Source organism: Mus pahari, chromosome 13 (genome assembly GCF_900095145.1).
Source record: "Mus pahari chromosome 13, PAHARI_EIJ_v1.1, whole genome shotgun sequence".
NCBI classification, from domain to species: domain Eukaryota; kingdom Metazoa; phylum Chordata; class Mammalia; order Rodentia; family Muridae; genus Mus; species Mus pahari.
Window position 1 is genome coordinate 75,987,411 of NC_034602.1, and position 15,041 is coordinate 76,002,451.

At 37.6% G+C, this 15,041-nt stretch overlaps 1 protein-coding gene across 1 annotated transcript in view; it reads right to left on the reverse strand.

Annotated features, from left to right (window-relative positions):
* The window catches only part of LOC110330799 (transmembrane protease serine 11E), a 40,898-nt gene extending 26,473 nt beyond the window's left edge, over positions 1 to 14,425 (reverse strand). The window contains exon 1 of the mRNA XM_021211122.1: positions 14,361 to 14,425. Within this exon, the coding sequence (XP_021066781.1) occupies positions 14,361 to 14,425 (65 nt within the window). The remainder of the gene's footprint in view (positions 1 to 14,360) is intronic.
* Between the last annotated feature and the right edge of the window lie 616 nt (positions 14,426 to 15,041).

The following is a 15,041-nucleotide window of genomic DNA, read 5'->3' on the forward strand; positions in this document are numbered from 1 at the left end:
AAAAGGCAAATAAAAAGACATGTTTAAGGGTCATTGTACATTATAACATCAGAACAAAAAGGGGAGAGAGAGAGAGAGAGAGAGAGAGAGAGAGAGAGAGAGAGAGAGAGAAAGAAAGGCAGAAAGAAACCACAAGGTATTATTAACATCCTAGAATCTATGGTATTAGAAATTTCCTGAGATGGTTCTTAAGACATAACAGAGGAAGGTACAGATATGTCTTAGGGGATAAAGTACTTCTGCCCAAGAATGAGGACAAAGTCCGATCTCCAACACCCACATGACCAAGCATGGCAGTAAATGCTGTAATCCCAGCACAAGGAGGCAGTGACTAGAGGATTCCAGGGACTCACTTGCCAACCAGTGTATCCAGTTGGTGTGAGCTTCAAATTCAGTGAGACACCCTGTCTCAAAACAAAACAAAACAAAACAAAACAAAACAAAACAAAACAAAACAAAAAAAGGTGCTGGCAACAGAGGAAGACACCTGATGTAGAGCTCTGGTACCTGCAGGTGCGCACACTCATGAGCTTTCACACCTCCACAGGCATACACAGGCATGCACATGTTAATTTTTTTAATTAAAAAATAGAAATAAAAAGCAAATTTGGTGTGGTGATGAACACCTTTAATTCCAGCACTTAGGAAACAGAGGCAGGCCAATCTGAGTCCAAGGTTAGCCTGGTCTACAGAGCCAGTCCAAGAATTGTCAGGTTTGCACAGAGAAACTGTTTCAAAAAATAAAATAAATAAAAGCATCAGTTAATCATTTCCTTCGTGATTACGCCCTGTTTGGCACTACTAGCTCAGCTAACAGGATTGTGCCTAATTTCCCACCCACTGCCATTGCCCATGCTGCACTTTAGGTTGACAAAAACTTGGATTGTTAGGACCTGTTGATTTTCACTCTTCCTTATATTTTTAAACTAAAATTATTTAAATACCCAAGGTAGAAACAAAATAAAAAGTATATGTATGTGTAGGTAGTGTGCTGTCTAAGTTTCTATCAGCCTGACACAAACTAGAATTGTCTGAAAGGAGAAAAGCTCATTTGAGAAAATGCCTCCAATAAGTACCAGCTGTAAGGTATTTTCCTAATTAGTGATTAACCGGGAAAGGCTCAGCCATTGTAGGTGATGCCATTCTTGGGCCAGTGCTCCTGGGTTCTGTAAGAAAATAATCCAAGCAAGCCATGAGGAGCAATCCAGTAAGCAACACCCCTCTGTGGCCTCTTGAATCCCTCCCTGCAATGCTTTTCATGATGAACTTTTATAGGGAACTGTAGCTGAAATAAATCCTTTCCTCCCCAAGTTGCTTTTGGTCATGGTGTTTCATCACAACAATAGTAACCCTAATGAAAATAGTACGCTTTCACTGTTATTTTTTTCAATGCATTCATATTCTGCTTGCATCTAAAGATGTGTACTGCTTACATGCCTAGTGCCTACAGAGACTAGATGAAGGTATCAGATCCTCTGGAATTAGAGTTATAGATGGTTATGAGCTATGATGTGAGGCTGGGAGCTGAACCAGAGTCCTCTACAAGAGCAATGCTCTCTGTTGAATTATCTTTCCAGGCACTATTGTTAATTTGTTAAGAAGAAATTTAAGCAAGTTCCTCTAATAAAATTGAAAAAAAGCCATATTTCTATTTTATTCATTGATATAGAGAACACCTCTATAAAAATCTCTAAAAGTATCACGTTAGTCTGTGGACTGAATTATGTGTCTAATTCCTATAACAATAATTATAAATAATTCCCACAAGGAAGTTACAATTAAAGCAAGAAAGTCATCTAGTTGCCAAACAACTATTTACATTTTATTTTTACAACATCGGTGCAAATAAAGAAAAACTGTTTTTATTTCCAGCTCTGGATATTAATTTAGGGCCTATAGTGGGTAATTTCATCTATCAGTATTCTTATTATAAAGGTTTTTATGTGTCTCCCACATTGAACTGAACTGATTTAAGATGACTTATAATGGTGTGTGTGTGTGTGTGTGTGTGTGTGTACTATTGTTATTGCTATTAACTTACGTTTGTGGATAAAAGAAGGCAGCAAAATGTATTTAAAAATATAAATTGGAAGTAGTACTAAAGGTATTTGCCCAGAGTATGCAAATCCTTGAGTTATGCCACAACACAGGGAGGTTTCTAGAAGTCAGCCCCCCCCGCAGCAAAACTAAACAAAACATACAACAGAGGAAGAAAAATAAACCCTGATCTGGTGTCTTCTCTTAGGCACCCACAGAAAAGAACAGAGCGGTTGTTCACCAACACCATTATTAGGCCTCCATAAAATGCACAGCATGTAATATAATAAACTTCAGCCTCTATGATTAACATCTAAGCAAAAAGAGCTGCATAACACTGATTATGTCCCTCAATACTGGTGGTGTCGATCACAGTTCAGGAAAAGGAATTTGAAAGGAAGGGAACTCTATGAAATCAGTCAGATATAAAGCACTCCAATAAACTTTTAAAATATCTGACCAGGCTTTAGAAGCACTATTGTATTGTAAAGTAGCTAAAGATTACTGGAATAGTAGGCATAAAATTAGGCTTTTAAAATATCACATTGTTTGATAAACCAGTAAGTTCTAAGTAGGTATTTTAACAGAAATCCTGTATTTAACTATTAAATTAGGCAAGCCCCATAGTTTAACCATTTCTATATTAAATCTGCCACAAAACTCAGATATTTCTTGCCAGTAGTGCTGGCAAGACTGCATATGAAAGCATCAGACCTCATAGAAGTCTTATGTAAATGCTAGTCGTGTGTCTGCAGTGCAGACTTGAGGTGATCTACATGACCCTACTGTCCATCTCTTTATAAACTTCCCAACCAGATATGCTATGACTCGGGTTACCACAAATTGACATGCTTGTTGACACTTTGCCCAACCTCTAGAAATTAATAATTATGGATAGATGGAACACCATAAATTTTACAAAAATATGCCATTGAATGGTTAGGTCTAGATAGGATTTAACTTACAGTTGATCTATTGTAAGCTTTAGTATCACTAATGTTTACTTTCCTCAAACTCTTCTGTTCAAGATAAAAAAACGAAATTGGCATGGAGGGACTTCAAAACCCACAATTTGCTATAGCAGGATAAGCAAAGCATACCACTGAAGCCAGAAGACGGGGTGGGGCAGGAATTACCAGCCATGTCTACACTGCTGTGTCATGGAGAGGTATACAGAAGGAGAGTTGAGGCATCTAAGCTGGAAACTTTCCTGTCACTTTGAGCCCAGAGCATCAGACAGTCAAACACTCTGTAATGTTAACTGTGATCCTCCCACATCCCCATTCAGACTTTTGACCTTAATCTCCTGTGAGAGTTTGCTCAACAGCGGGAACTGGCTGTGAACTTGAAGACAGTGACCTGTGTCTTAGTCTTACTTGGAACAGAAATCTGAGTGCAAACATCACAGTAGTCCCAGTAGCCCAGCCTCCAGCAATATTATGTTATAGGCTCCTATTTTCTTAAGAATCAATGGACATAAATGGAAATTTACCTTAAAGTCTTATAAGTATTAGTATTGAACTAATATTCAATATCTCAAATAATCTAGAAATAATGTTAAACATTCTTATAATTAATGTTCAATGTATTAACCAGTTTTCATATGATTTTTCAAATGCACTATTTTTCTGTTGCAGACAGTTTGACATGATTGGCAACAAGAAAAGAAACTTAAGACACTATAAGTAATTTTTTTAACCAATAGTATTTCTTTTATATAGGAAGGAAGTTAAGAAATCTTTTACCTGTCATTTTTGACACTTCTCCATGTTTTTAAGCTACCATAAGTTGTGTTTTGTGTCAATTTAAAATGAAAGCCCCTGAAAATATTACATGGGCATATATCAATTAAGTATCAAATCTATGAAAAGCTTATGGTTCTTAAATACTTGTTTTCTAAGCTGGTTTTAAAATCCTTGGCCCTGATAAAGCTTAAAATTGGAATTGCCAGGAGGAACAGACGCTAAGCCCTGTGTGCTAGGTGTGGTTTCCTGAGAAGTAGAGGAACCCATCACCAAAGGACCCCCCCCAAACAACCTACAAGCTCCTGTGTATTCTGAACCCTTATTTGAATTACCTTAGCAACAGTGTGTAGTTAGAAAATGCATGGACCTTTTTTAATCGTAATATGATTGTTCAAAGGAAGTGATTTTACTCAACAAATTTCTTGCCACAAACAACAACCTGTAACATATGTGTACTAACATTTAAATTCTAAGTGCATCATTACACACTTAACCATACTCAAAAGTTTTGGCGTTTTAATATTAATACATTATTAATATTCTCAAATACTTATTTAAATAAGATATATTTTCTATGTAAATCAATAGCCTGAAATTACAATGGAAGTGTTCTAATCAGAACTCCAGTAATTATAGTTACCAACATCCATGAGTTTAACTTAGATCATCTATAAACTTATAGCTACCAAATCCACAGCTGCAACTCAGCTTCCCAACTTTAGAGCTGGGTACCTGCTTCCTGTTTGTCCAGTGGCTCCATCACTTTCCTGAAGTAGAGACCCCTAAATGCCTATCTCAACTATTGTCCTTTTCCTTAATAAACAAATCCTTAATAAATAGCTAGGAAACATGAGAACCTGCAAGATAAAGATGTTCTTCATTGATATAAGCCACCATTTGAGGTATGGTTGCACAAGCCTATAATCCCAAATACTCAAGCTAACTTGAAAAACTTAATGAAACACTGTCTCGAACTTTAAAAAATAAAATTAGGGCTGGGAGATAGATAACATAGTGGTTGAATTCTGGCTTAAAATGTTCAAGGCTCAAGTCAATTCAAGACTTGGGTGCTTGAACGCTTGGTCCATAGGGAATGGCTCCATTAGGAGGTGTGGCCTTGTTGGAGTAGATGTGGCCTTATTGGAGGAAGTGTGTCACTGTGGGAGTAGGCTTTGAGGTCTCCTATGCTCAAGCTATGCTCACCATGGTATAGTCTCCTTCTGCTGCCTGCAGATCAAGATATAGAACTCTCAGCTCCTCTTCCAGCACCATGTCTGCCTGTACATTGTCATGCTTCCTGTCATGATGCTAATGTACTAAACCTCTGAAACTGTAAGACAGCCCCAATTAAATGGTTTCCTTTATAAGAGTTGCTGGAGCCATGGTCTCTCTTCACAGCAATGAAACCCTAAGACAAGGCCCTAGATTCAATTTTCTGTCCCACAGAAAGAGAGTAAGGAAGAACAGAAAGAAATAGAGAGAGAAGGAAAACATGCCATATGAATAAGTAGATACCAATGGAGCCCACTATTGTGGCTAGACTCCTGATTTATATTTCATAACTAGAATACATATTAATTAATTAGAGATTGAATATTCTTATTACATCGTGACTTAGAACATATGTGCTAATTTGGGGAGAACAGCATAGGAAAAGGAGCCCAAGTACCTAATTACCAGCTCCTCATGCCATAGCGGCTGGTCACCAGACCTGTTTTACACTAAACTAAATGACATTTCTCACATCATCTACTGTTATTCTTATCCTGCCTTTCCTAGCTAAATCTCACACTACTGAAATACAGAACAGATCATCTGTGGTAATGTGATTACCGTTTTATGCCATGTTTAGGAGAAAAGAACCTCAAGATAAATGGTTGGTAGGATTCTGGAAAATTCTATATCAGAAAAAGAGGTGATAGGCTACTTTTATTTAATGTTTTCTAATAGCAATGTAATTTCTGAAATACAAATAATAAATTTAGTACAACATTTCAAGACATGGGCATCCCAATTAAGGATCTTCTTGTTACAGCAGATCATAATCAGAAGTGAGGATTTTGAATATTAATCTTCCTGGCTCTCATCTACCTAGCCATGATCGAATGGTGGTCACAACTCCTGTCTGATAACCCCTCCCCTATAACTACGGCCCTTGGCCATCCTGCACAGCTTTTTTCTGAAAGCACGAGGCCAGCCGCTGATTCTAGAACATTTTACTGTCCTTTGTTTGGGTTTTTTTTTTTGGTTTGGTTTGGTTTGGTTAATTTTTTTTTAATTTATTTACAATCCAGCCATTGTCCCCTGTCCCAGTCCCCCCTCCGCAGTTCCTCATTCCATTCCTCCTCCCCCGTTTCCAAAAGGAAGTTTGCCCACAACCAGGCCTCCCCAATCCCTGGGGCCTCAAGGGTTACCCACTGAGGTCAGATCTCGGCTACATTGTGTCCAGGGCCCCACACCAGCTCATGTGTGCTGCCTGGTTGGTTGCTCAGTGCACTGTGCTTTGTTTTATGGCCCAGAATATGTTCTATCATGATAAATTTTCCGTATGCATTTGAGAAGAATTTGTACTCTGCCCTTTTTGGGCAGAGTGTTTGGCACAGATCAATCAGCCCAAATTGTTTTAGTGTCTTCAGGTTCTCTATGTCCAACCTGAGTTTCTGTCCACTTGTTCTGTCAGATAAGATGAGGGAAGAGTTGTCATCTCCAGGAGTAACCATGAATTTGCCAATTTTCCCTGTCAGCGCCATCTGCTTTATTTATTTAAACCTCTGTTCTGTAACAGAGGTAAATACATTTTGGACTTCTATCGTTTTGACCAGTTTAGCCTTTTATCAACATTCAAAAGTAAACTTTCTCTAAGATATATATATATATATATATATATATATATATATATATATATATATATATATATATATATATATATATATATATACAGAATTATATACACACTTATGTATATATTTTGATTAGTGTGGATGTGATATATAGTTTTTTATAATATGTTTAACTTTTCTATATTATCATGGGAAGGCTATTGGTGAAGGTGCAGCCTCAGTTGCAATTGATGGCCCAATACTGAAGGGGCCATGCAAAGCATTTGAGGCTTAGCACCATGAAGAGAGCCTATGAGAGGCTATTGTTGAAGTCAAGTTACAGTAGAAGATAGCAGCATTTTGGAGATGCCAGTACCATGAGATGACTACCAAGAACAGCAGCAGCAGTGGAGTACAGGCGGCTGGAACCTAGAGGACAACGTGTGTACTACAAAGGGCATGGCTGGAGAAGTGACCCAAGCCCTTGGAGGAGCCCAGAAGATCGTGAGTTGGATCCCAGACATTGGATGGTTGGAGATTGAGTTTTGCTTTTGATTTTGACTGTGCCCTGATGCTTTTCCCTCTTGAAGGAAGTTTTTTAGTGAAGCCCACAGTTAAGAGACTTTGAATTTTAAAGTACTTTGTATTTTAAAAGATATTGGATATTTTAAAAGGGATTGAACTTTTAATATGTAAAGACTATGGGACTTTTAATGTTATTTAGATCTTGGGGATGAATAAGAACTAAGGGTTGCCCAGCACTCGGGAGGCAGAGGCAGGCGGACTTCTGAGTTCGAGGCCAGCCTGGTATACAGCATGAATTCCAGGACAGCCAGGGCTACACAGAGAAACTCTGTCTCGAAAAAAACAAAAACAAAACAAAACAAACAAACAAACAAAAAAAAAACCTAAGGGTTGAGGCTTACTAGTGATGTGTTTGTGTGTCAAGTTGACAAGGGGTCAGTTGTACAGGCTAGTGTTGTGTCAACTTGACACAGCTGGAATTATCACAGAGAAAGGAGCTTCAGTTGGGGAAATGCCTCCATGAGATCCAGCTGTAAGACATTTTCTCAATTAGTGATCAAGGGGGAAGGTCCCCTTGTGAGTGGTGCCATCTCTGGGCTGGTAGTCTTGGGTTCTATAAGAGAGCAAGTTGAGCAAGCCAATGGAAGCAAGCCAGAAAAGAACATCCCTCCATGGCCTCTGCATCAGCTCCTGCTCCCTGACCTGCGTGAGTTCCAGTCCTGACTTCTTCAGTAATGAACAGCAATGTGGAAATGTAAGCGGAATAAACCCTTTCCTCCTCAACTGCTTCTTGGTCATGATGTTTGTGCAGGAATAGAAACCCTGACTAAGACAAATGGGTTTCTTCAACAAGAAAAACAGTCAGGTCTCTGTCCTCTTAATCCTATCTGAAAAATCTCTTTCGGTATGTATTTATGTTTAGTTTTTTAAATGACATTCACTTATTTGTTGGGGAGAACATACATGCCATGCCTTGTTTGTGGGAAAGGTGTGCATGTATGCATAGAGATCAGAGGACAACTCCCAAGAGTCAATTCTCTTCTCCCTCTATGTTTATCCTGGGGATCAAACTCAGATCACCAAGATTGGCACCATGCCTTTAGCCACTGAGCCAACCCTTCAGCCCAGTGTTTCAGTAGACCATATACATTCAATATGATTATTGATGCATTGGATTCAGGCTGTTTTGCTTTGAAAAAAAACTATACTATCATAAATTCTCCTTTATACATTCATATGCATCTTAAAGACCTTGAGAAAATAATAATCTCTTCTATATATTCAAAGACAATAATAATCTTCAGTTACAAGCACTGTAGCTTCAAGCTAATGATTTCCATTGTCTTACCTGGGGAGCTAAAACATGGGCTTTTGGGTTTGAACAGCCTGAATTTGTCCCTTACAGTGGCCTTCATTAGCTAGATGGCACTGGGAAGTTGCTTGCCTCCCTAAGTCTGTATGTCCCCAGCAAAAAATTGAACAAATGCCATAATCCAACCATAAAGTATCTTCAACAGCAAACAGTGAGCATTTATAGCACTCCTGGCACCTTGCAAAACACACAGTAGATACTCAATGGTTGTTACCTACTGTCATTATTTCCTTCATAACAAGAAACCAATTTGCTTTTCAACTGGCCTCACATGTGCATGAGGGATTTTGGAAGGAAGACAGTGGAACCTCCCAGACCTGGTCCTAATCTATCTTTTCTTGACATTCAAGACCTACTTTAGGCAAAGAACAATTAGACTTGAAAACAAAAATTGTAGAAAAGTACTCATCTTGGGGTCAATATGGTGCTAAGTTCTGAGGAGTCATGAAGCTACATCCTGTTAGCCATGGTGAGGACAGATTAGTGTAAGGATTAGAACAACCTGAATTCTCAAAAACCAATACTCCATCAGGTAGGAAGTGACCAAGTGCTTAATGATGGCTTGACTGTTATATCTTTTGAATGACTGTTTTAAAGTGTCATAGCTGTATGTTAGTTTATTATTTTTGGAATTTTCTTGATTAGAAAAGTTGAAATGCAAAGGTAAATGTCTTTTAAAAAGACAAGGAAAATTAACTCATCTTCTCCGAGGGAGTACTTAGGAGTCCAAGGTTGATAACATGCTAGAGACAGAAGAGAGGACGGGAAAACAGAACTGGGGTAAAAACATGCATGTTAAACCTTCAATTCCACCAATCATGGACTTGTAGGATTAGAAGACTCAGTCTCACAAATCTGTATGTATTGCCACCTGATATTAAAACTAGCTGCTCACAGGGTTGCTATAAGGCAACAAAGGACAAAATATATGTGGAGATGAAATATCTAACAGGGAATGTTTTTATTCCTCCTGCACAGATTATTAGTTAGCTAGGAGGAATAAGCACAAGAGAGCCACTGTACCATATGGCCACTACAGTTAATAACAACGTATCATGTGCATGAAAAATACTGAGAGTACATTTTACCTGCCCTCATACACACAAAGAAGAGTCTGCATGAAGTACTGTGCATGTTCATTTCCTTAACTTAGCCATCCCATAATGTTTAAGCATTTCAAGTCAACATGTACATAATAAATGTATAATGTTAATTATTAAAAAGGTCATCTATTTTTATTTACATTCTAAGAGTATTAGTCATAACAACAGTTCCTGGGCCATGGAGTTAGCCCACACAAGTCTGTCTCTCCTTCTAAACTATGCAGAGAACACAGGTGCACTGGGAGGTCAGATTCTATCTCTAGTGCTGACTGACTCACCTATTCCTGTGGCCATATGCAAATTATCTATTCCAGCAGAGCTGGGCTACCTTTGTAGAATGGAATTTCCATGCTTCCTGTTGCAGAGGCTAATTTGAAAGAACACTTCTTGAATAACTGAAGCAGTCTTTGAAAATATATAACTTTTTCTATCTCTTGGCACAGTAAAGACAATTGAACTAGTCGTAGAGGGCACACATAGATGAAGAGAAAAGGCCCTGTAAGGATGGGTCAGCATTGTGATTAAAACATGAGCTTTAGAGTCTTATACACCTGCCTGTATTCATTTTTCAGTTCTGTCATCCATTGCCAATGGAAAAAAAATATTATGTCTCTGAGCATCCATTTCTCCATCTACAGAATGGGTACAAATTAGCCACAGGTTGTTATAAAGTTTAAACATGAGTAATGTTTTACAGAGGAAGTTGCTATATAATATCATACTCAAATGATAGCAATTATTATTTTGGCCTAATCTAACACTGATTTAACTTTAGACAAAGTGCAAAAATTCCTCTGTGTTTGCTTAAACAGCTTCAAAATATGCCTATCATCTGACATCTTCAGATGAAATGTGGCGAATGAAAATTTAATGATGCTTCAGTGGGATTTTGGATTTCCCTAAAATTACTTAGCATCTTAGAATTACTATTTGAAAACTCTGAGAACTCACCCTGGCATACAAGCCAGGTATATACTTGGAGAACAGTCAGGCTTGCAGTCTTAGCATGATGTCTTAATGTATCTGCAGCCCACTATCATTCTCAGCCTTTAATCCTTTCTGATCCCTAATCTACTGGTCTCAGACCTGTGAAACTATGCCAAAATCATGAAGAGTGTTCTTTCTATTTCTCACCCATTAACTTCAATTAAGGAGCCCCAAGAAAGTATGCTGGAATAAATTCTCTCTTGTTCTGTTTTATTGAGCTGAGGTTTCAGTATATTGCCAAAGATGTTCACGAACTTGCAAACCCAAGCAATCCCACAACCTCAGCTCCCTGAAGGCCAACTTACCCAATATGTGGAACTAATTTAGTTCTTCTAAGCCCTAATACTGATAGAGCCACAGACCATCCATGGAACCCGTTTTTCCACATAATACCTCAGGAGAGCTACTCCACAAATAGGGAGTTGTATGTGCTATCACATTTGGGTATAAAATTCGGTGCTGTTGTTTCCAGTTATTCTCTTTTTACAATGAGCAATCTCATTTTAGAGGAAAAGACAGTGGTAGTTAATTCTGACCAATGAGTTCATTTGTAGAAAACAGTCATGTAAAACAAAGTGCTGTGCTCATGGGCCACTGATCACCTTTAAGACAATGGGAAAGTGGAAATTGGGTCATTTTAGACATCAGTAATTGTTTAAAGACGTTTAGAAAACTATATGTGAAAGTAAAATTCTATTTCAGCATTTCCATCTTAGCACATATGTAGACAATTTCATGTTGGCTGTCTCTTCACCTACACATTCATATTGTGTATATATAGAAGGGCCCTTAGGTTAATACCTATGATAGACATTCTGGTTTAGATAAAAGGGCCTAGACTTCCAGACTCCAAGTACAGATGCTATATCTCACAGTGAGCCTGGATCATTTGCACCACATTGTCTTATCTTTTAAAAGGAGTGATAACAACAATCACTCAGGAGAGAATTACTCAGTGAAATACATTTTACAAGATATACAATGTGAATCTACATTGGGCTGAATGCCAATGAAAATTTACTAAAGCCTTTTATACGAGTAGGACTGATCTTAGCTGAAAGAGTGGGGAGTGCATGCTAAACCCTGGGAGCACAGACATGTCGCAACTCTGAACCTATCTGTTGACAAAAAAAAAAAAAAAAACCTTTCAATGTCACTACTGACTAATTCCAGGGTGTGGCATAGTTTTACAGTGGTGAAGTTTTTCCTGTAAACAAGCCTATTTTGAAAATAGAAATAAGACCTGTTTCCCTGTTTGACATAAACTACCCAAATATGTCTGTACTCGCCCTCAGTTTCCATACATTCTGAAATTACTGTTGCTTCCTTAATCATCGTTAGGCTGCATAAATAAGTGTTCATCTCCCTGGCAGGGAAAGGTAGCCAGGGAGAGAGCACTGCCCATTGCGATATAATTATACCAATTTAAATAATGAAAGGTGACTTCGTTTTAATGACAACTGTTCCATTTATGCTTTGTTTTTGCTCCAGTCTCACATGTTCCTTTCCTTTTTATGTCTACTGTGTTTTGGTTTTGTTTTTTTTTTTTTTCTTTCTCAGACATAAGGGACTTAAAATTTCCTTTGGGCAAATGTTTAATGTTTGGGCAAATGTAGTCTAACCCCAAATGTATTAAGATTTATGGCATGGGGCTAAATAGCTATATTGTTAGTTAGTGCTAATTGATTCTAATCGGAGGGTTACATGGGCCACTCTTTGAGAAGTAATTCACAATTAAAGTTGAATTTTTTGTTTCATTTGAAGATTACTCATTTCACTTTCAGCTATCTAAAAAGTACATTGATTCCTATTAGTTTAATCCATTTACTTTTAATTCTCATTCTCATCAGTTATTGGTGAACATATTTAAGAAAATAAAAATATTTAAGGAATAACTTCTCTTCCTCCCACACCTCCTCCTACAGCCTTACCCAGATAGGTTTTTCTTTGCTTCTCTTCTGTGTATGTGTATAAAATCTTTGCATTGATCTCTTTATGCTCAAAGGATATATAACATAACTATTTAAAGAAAATTGCAGGGTAAGAGGGAAACGCTTCACCCAGTCCAAATTATTTTCTTACCCTTACATTTCTTAAATAGTGATTCTCATTTAGATAGAACAGGGATAAGGCTGTCAGATTATGGCAAAAAAAATGAAGGTGGTGTAAAGACAACCCTCCAGCTTCTTCCTCCATGCTTTCCTATTAATGAGCCAAAGCCTTCAAACAGAAATTATCAACATATGCATGTACCTATTTCTTCCGAGCAATGTGTTAAAACACTTACCCAGCAAAGGTGTGTGGTAAGCAAAGGTGTGTGGTAAGCTGGGTCCCTTTCCACCTGAGCCCATTCCCTTGATCCTTCATCCGTTGCCTCCCCATACCCACATAGTTTGCTCTGTCAGTCACACACTCTTCAGATCAGAAAGTTGTTCTTTTGTTGTTGTTGTTGTTGTTGTTGTTTTTATTGTTAGTTGACTGGGGAGTTTTTGTTTGTTTACTTGAGAGGTAATCTCCATCCATTCTGAGCTAGGACTTTAAAAAACTTAGCACATTTTCTGTTTAAAATTTAAAGATTAATTTTAGAAAGACAATTTGCTGTGATGTCTCCTTCATCTATATGTTTAGAATCAAGTTCAGAATCAGTCAGATCTAACATAGACCAGAGTTGAGAAGCCAGGACGGCGAATGTGATAGAGACTTCTGTGCTGTTTTTTGTAGTTAAATTCTTAAAGTGAAAGAGAGGAAGAAGGGAAGATACAAAAAAAAAAATCATGGATTATAAAGAAATGTTTGTAAAAGGCAGACATCGCTATATTTGTAAGATCTGTAGCTCTTAGTGCCCACTTTGTGAGACTAGAGGAATACTCAACTTCTCCTAAAATACATGTAGAACTACCAGTAAGAAAACTGGGTGTTTTCTTTACATAGCGATGGCACAGATTCCACTGAAATTTCTATATTTTCTTCTCACAGTATAAATGAAAGATTCTTATGCATCAAAGTATAAATCAAAAGGGGTTTGCCAATATATCCGAGAAAACAAATTTTAATACAAAACTAAAGAGGATCATTTTGATTCCATATTAGATTAAAATGTTGTTACTATTTAGGTTCTAACATTGAAAGAAAACAACAGAGAAGTTTAGTGTGGTCAGGTACAATGGTGCTTGATGTGTGTGTGTGTGTGTGTGTGTGTGTGTGTGTGTGTGTGTGTGTGTGTGTGTGATGCTGAGAATTGAATGCAGAATCTCTCACCAGTAAGGTGAATGCTTCACCCCTCAAGTACTATACTTCCGGAATTGGATTTATTTCTAAAATCTAATTATGACAGTTTAGCTATTGAAAACAGTCATCTTAAATTGCTTCTTATACTTCCAAAATATTTTATACTTTTTAATTTTAGACTACTTAGAGAAGTAAGCAATTTTAACCCACATGATCACACATTTACATGTCTTAATATATTCTTTGTGAAATAAGTGTATTTTTCTATAAGATCAATAAAGCCTAAATTAGATAAAACCTTGTATTCGTCCCAAAACAAGCAAGTACATCACCATCTCCTGTCCATTTTGGAAAGCTCTTCTGAGCTCGAACAGACAGAAAGAGACAAAACATTCCTATGAAAAGAACAAGAACCTGCTTGACAGAATGTCCTATAAACCCCAAAAGGGATTCTCCATATTAAAAACAGTCAGACACAGACCCTTGAGTGTCTTAGACCACTGTAGACCACAAGTTACTAGGCAGAAAGGAGACAAGAACTCACCGATACATTGCTGACCAGCAAGTTATGAGTCCCGTGGTGACTGGTCCGTGACTGAGTGTGTTCATCAGCTCACCGGTGACTTTGTAGGCTAAAGTGAGGTGAAGAAAGAAGTCACTGATGATCCATAGAGAACCAGTCTGACAAGCCTTGGCAAGGGTAAAGACCGTGTGACTAGTGTGACTGAGACACGTTTTTATAAGAAGCAAGCAAGAAGAATTTATAAGCACTTTCTAGGAGTAAGGACTCAAAAGCTATCATCTGGAGCTACTTTTAAAGTATTAACAGGATGAAATTTTTGGATGTTCAGATATTTAAATCCATAAAAAAGCAAAATTAAGAGTTATGCCTCTCAGCCTCCTGGCTATTCCAGTGAAGAAACCGTGGTTTAATTAAGTTAAATGAACCGCCCGACAAGGACTAACACCAATATATATTTTTTTAAACTAGGCTGACACATTTTCTACTCAGTCAAGCATATAAATGAAAGTTTCCCTCTGGAATTAACTATAAGCCACTGTTGGAAAAGCATCAGAGATTGGAAAACCATTAACATCATAAAACTATGTGTCATTGTTGCTCTAGAAAAGTCAAGCCATTCACAAATACTAATCCCCAATTAAGTCAGTCTGTTTCTTTCATTTTATTAGAATACAGCACATTGCCTAACTCACCGTTTTTGTT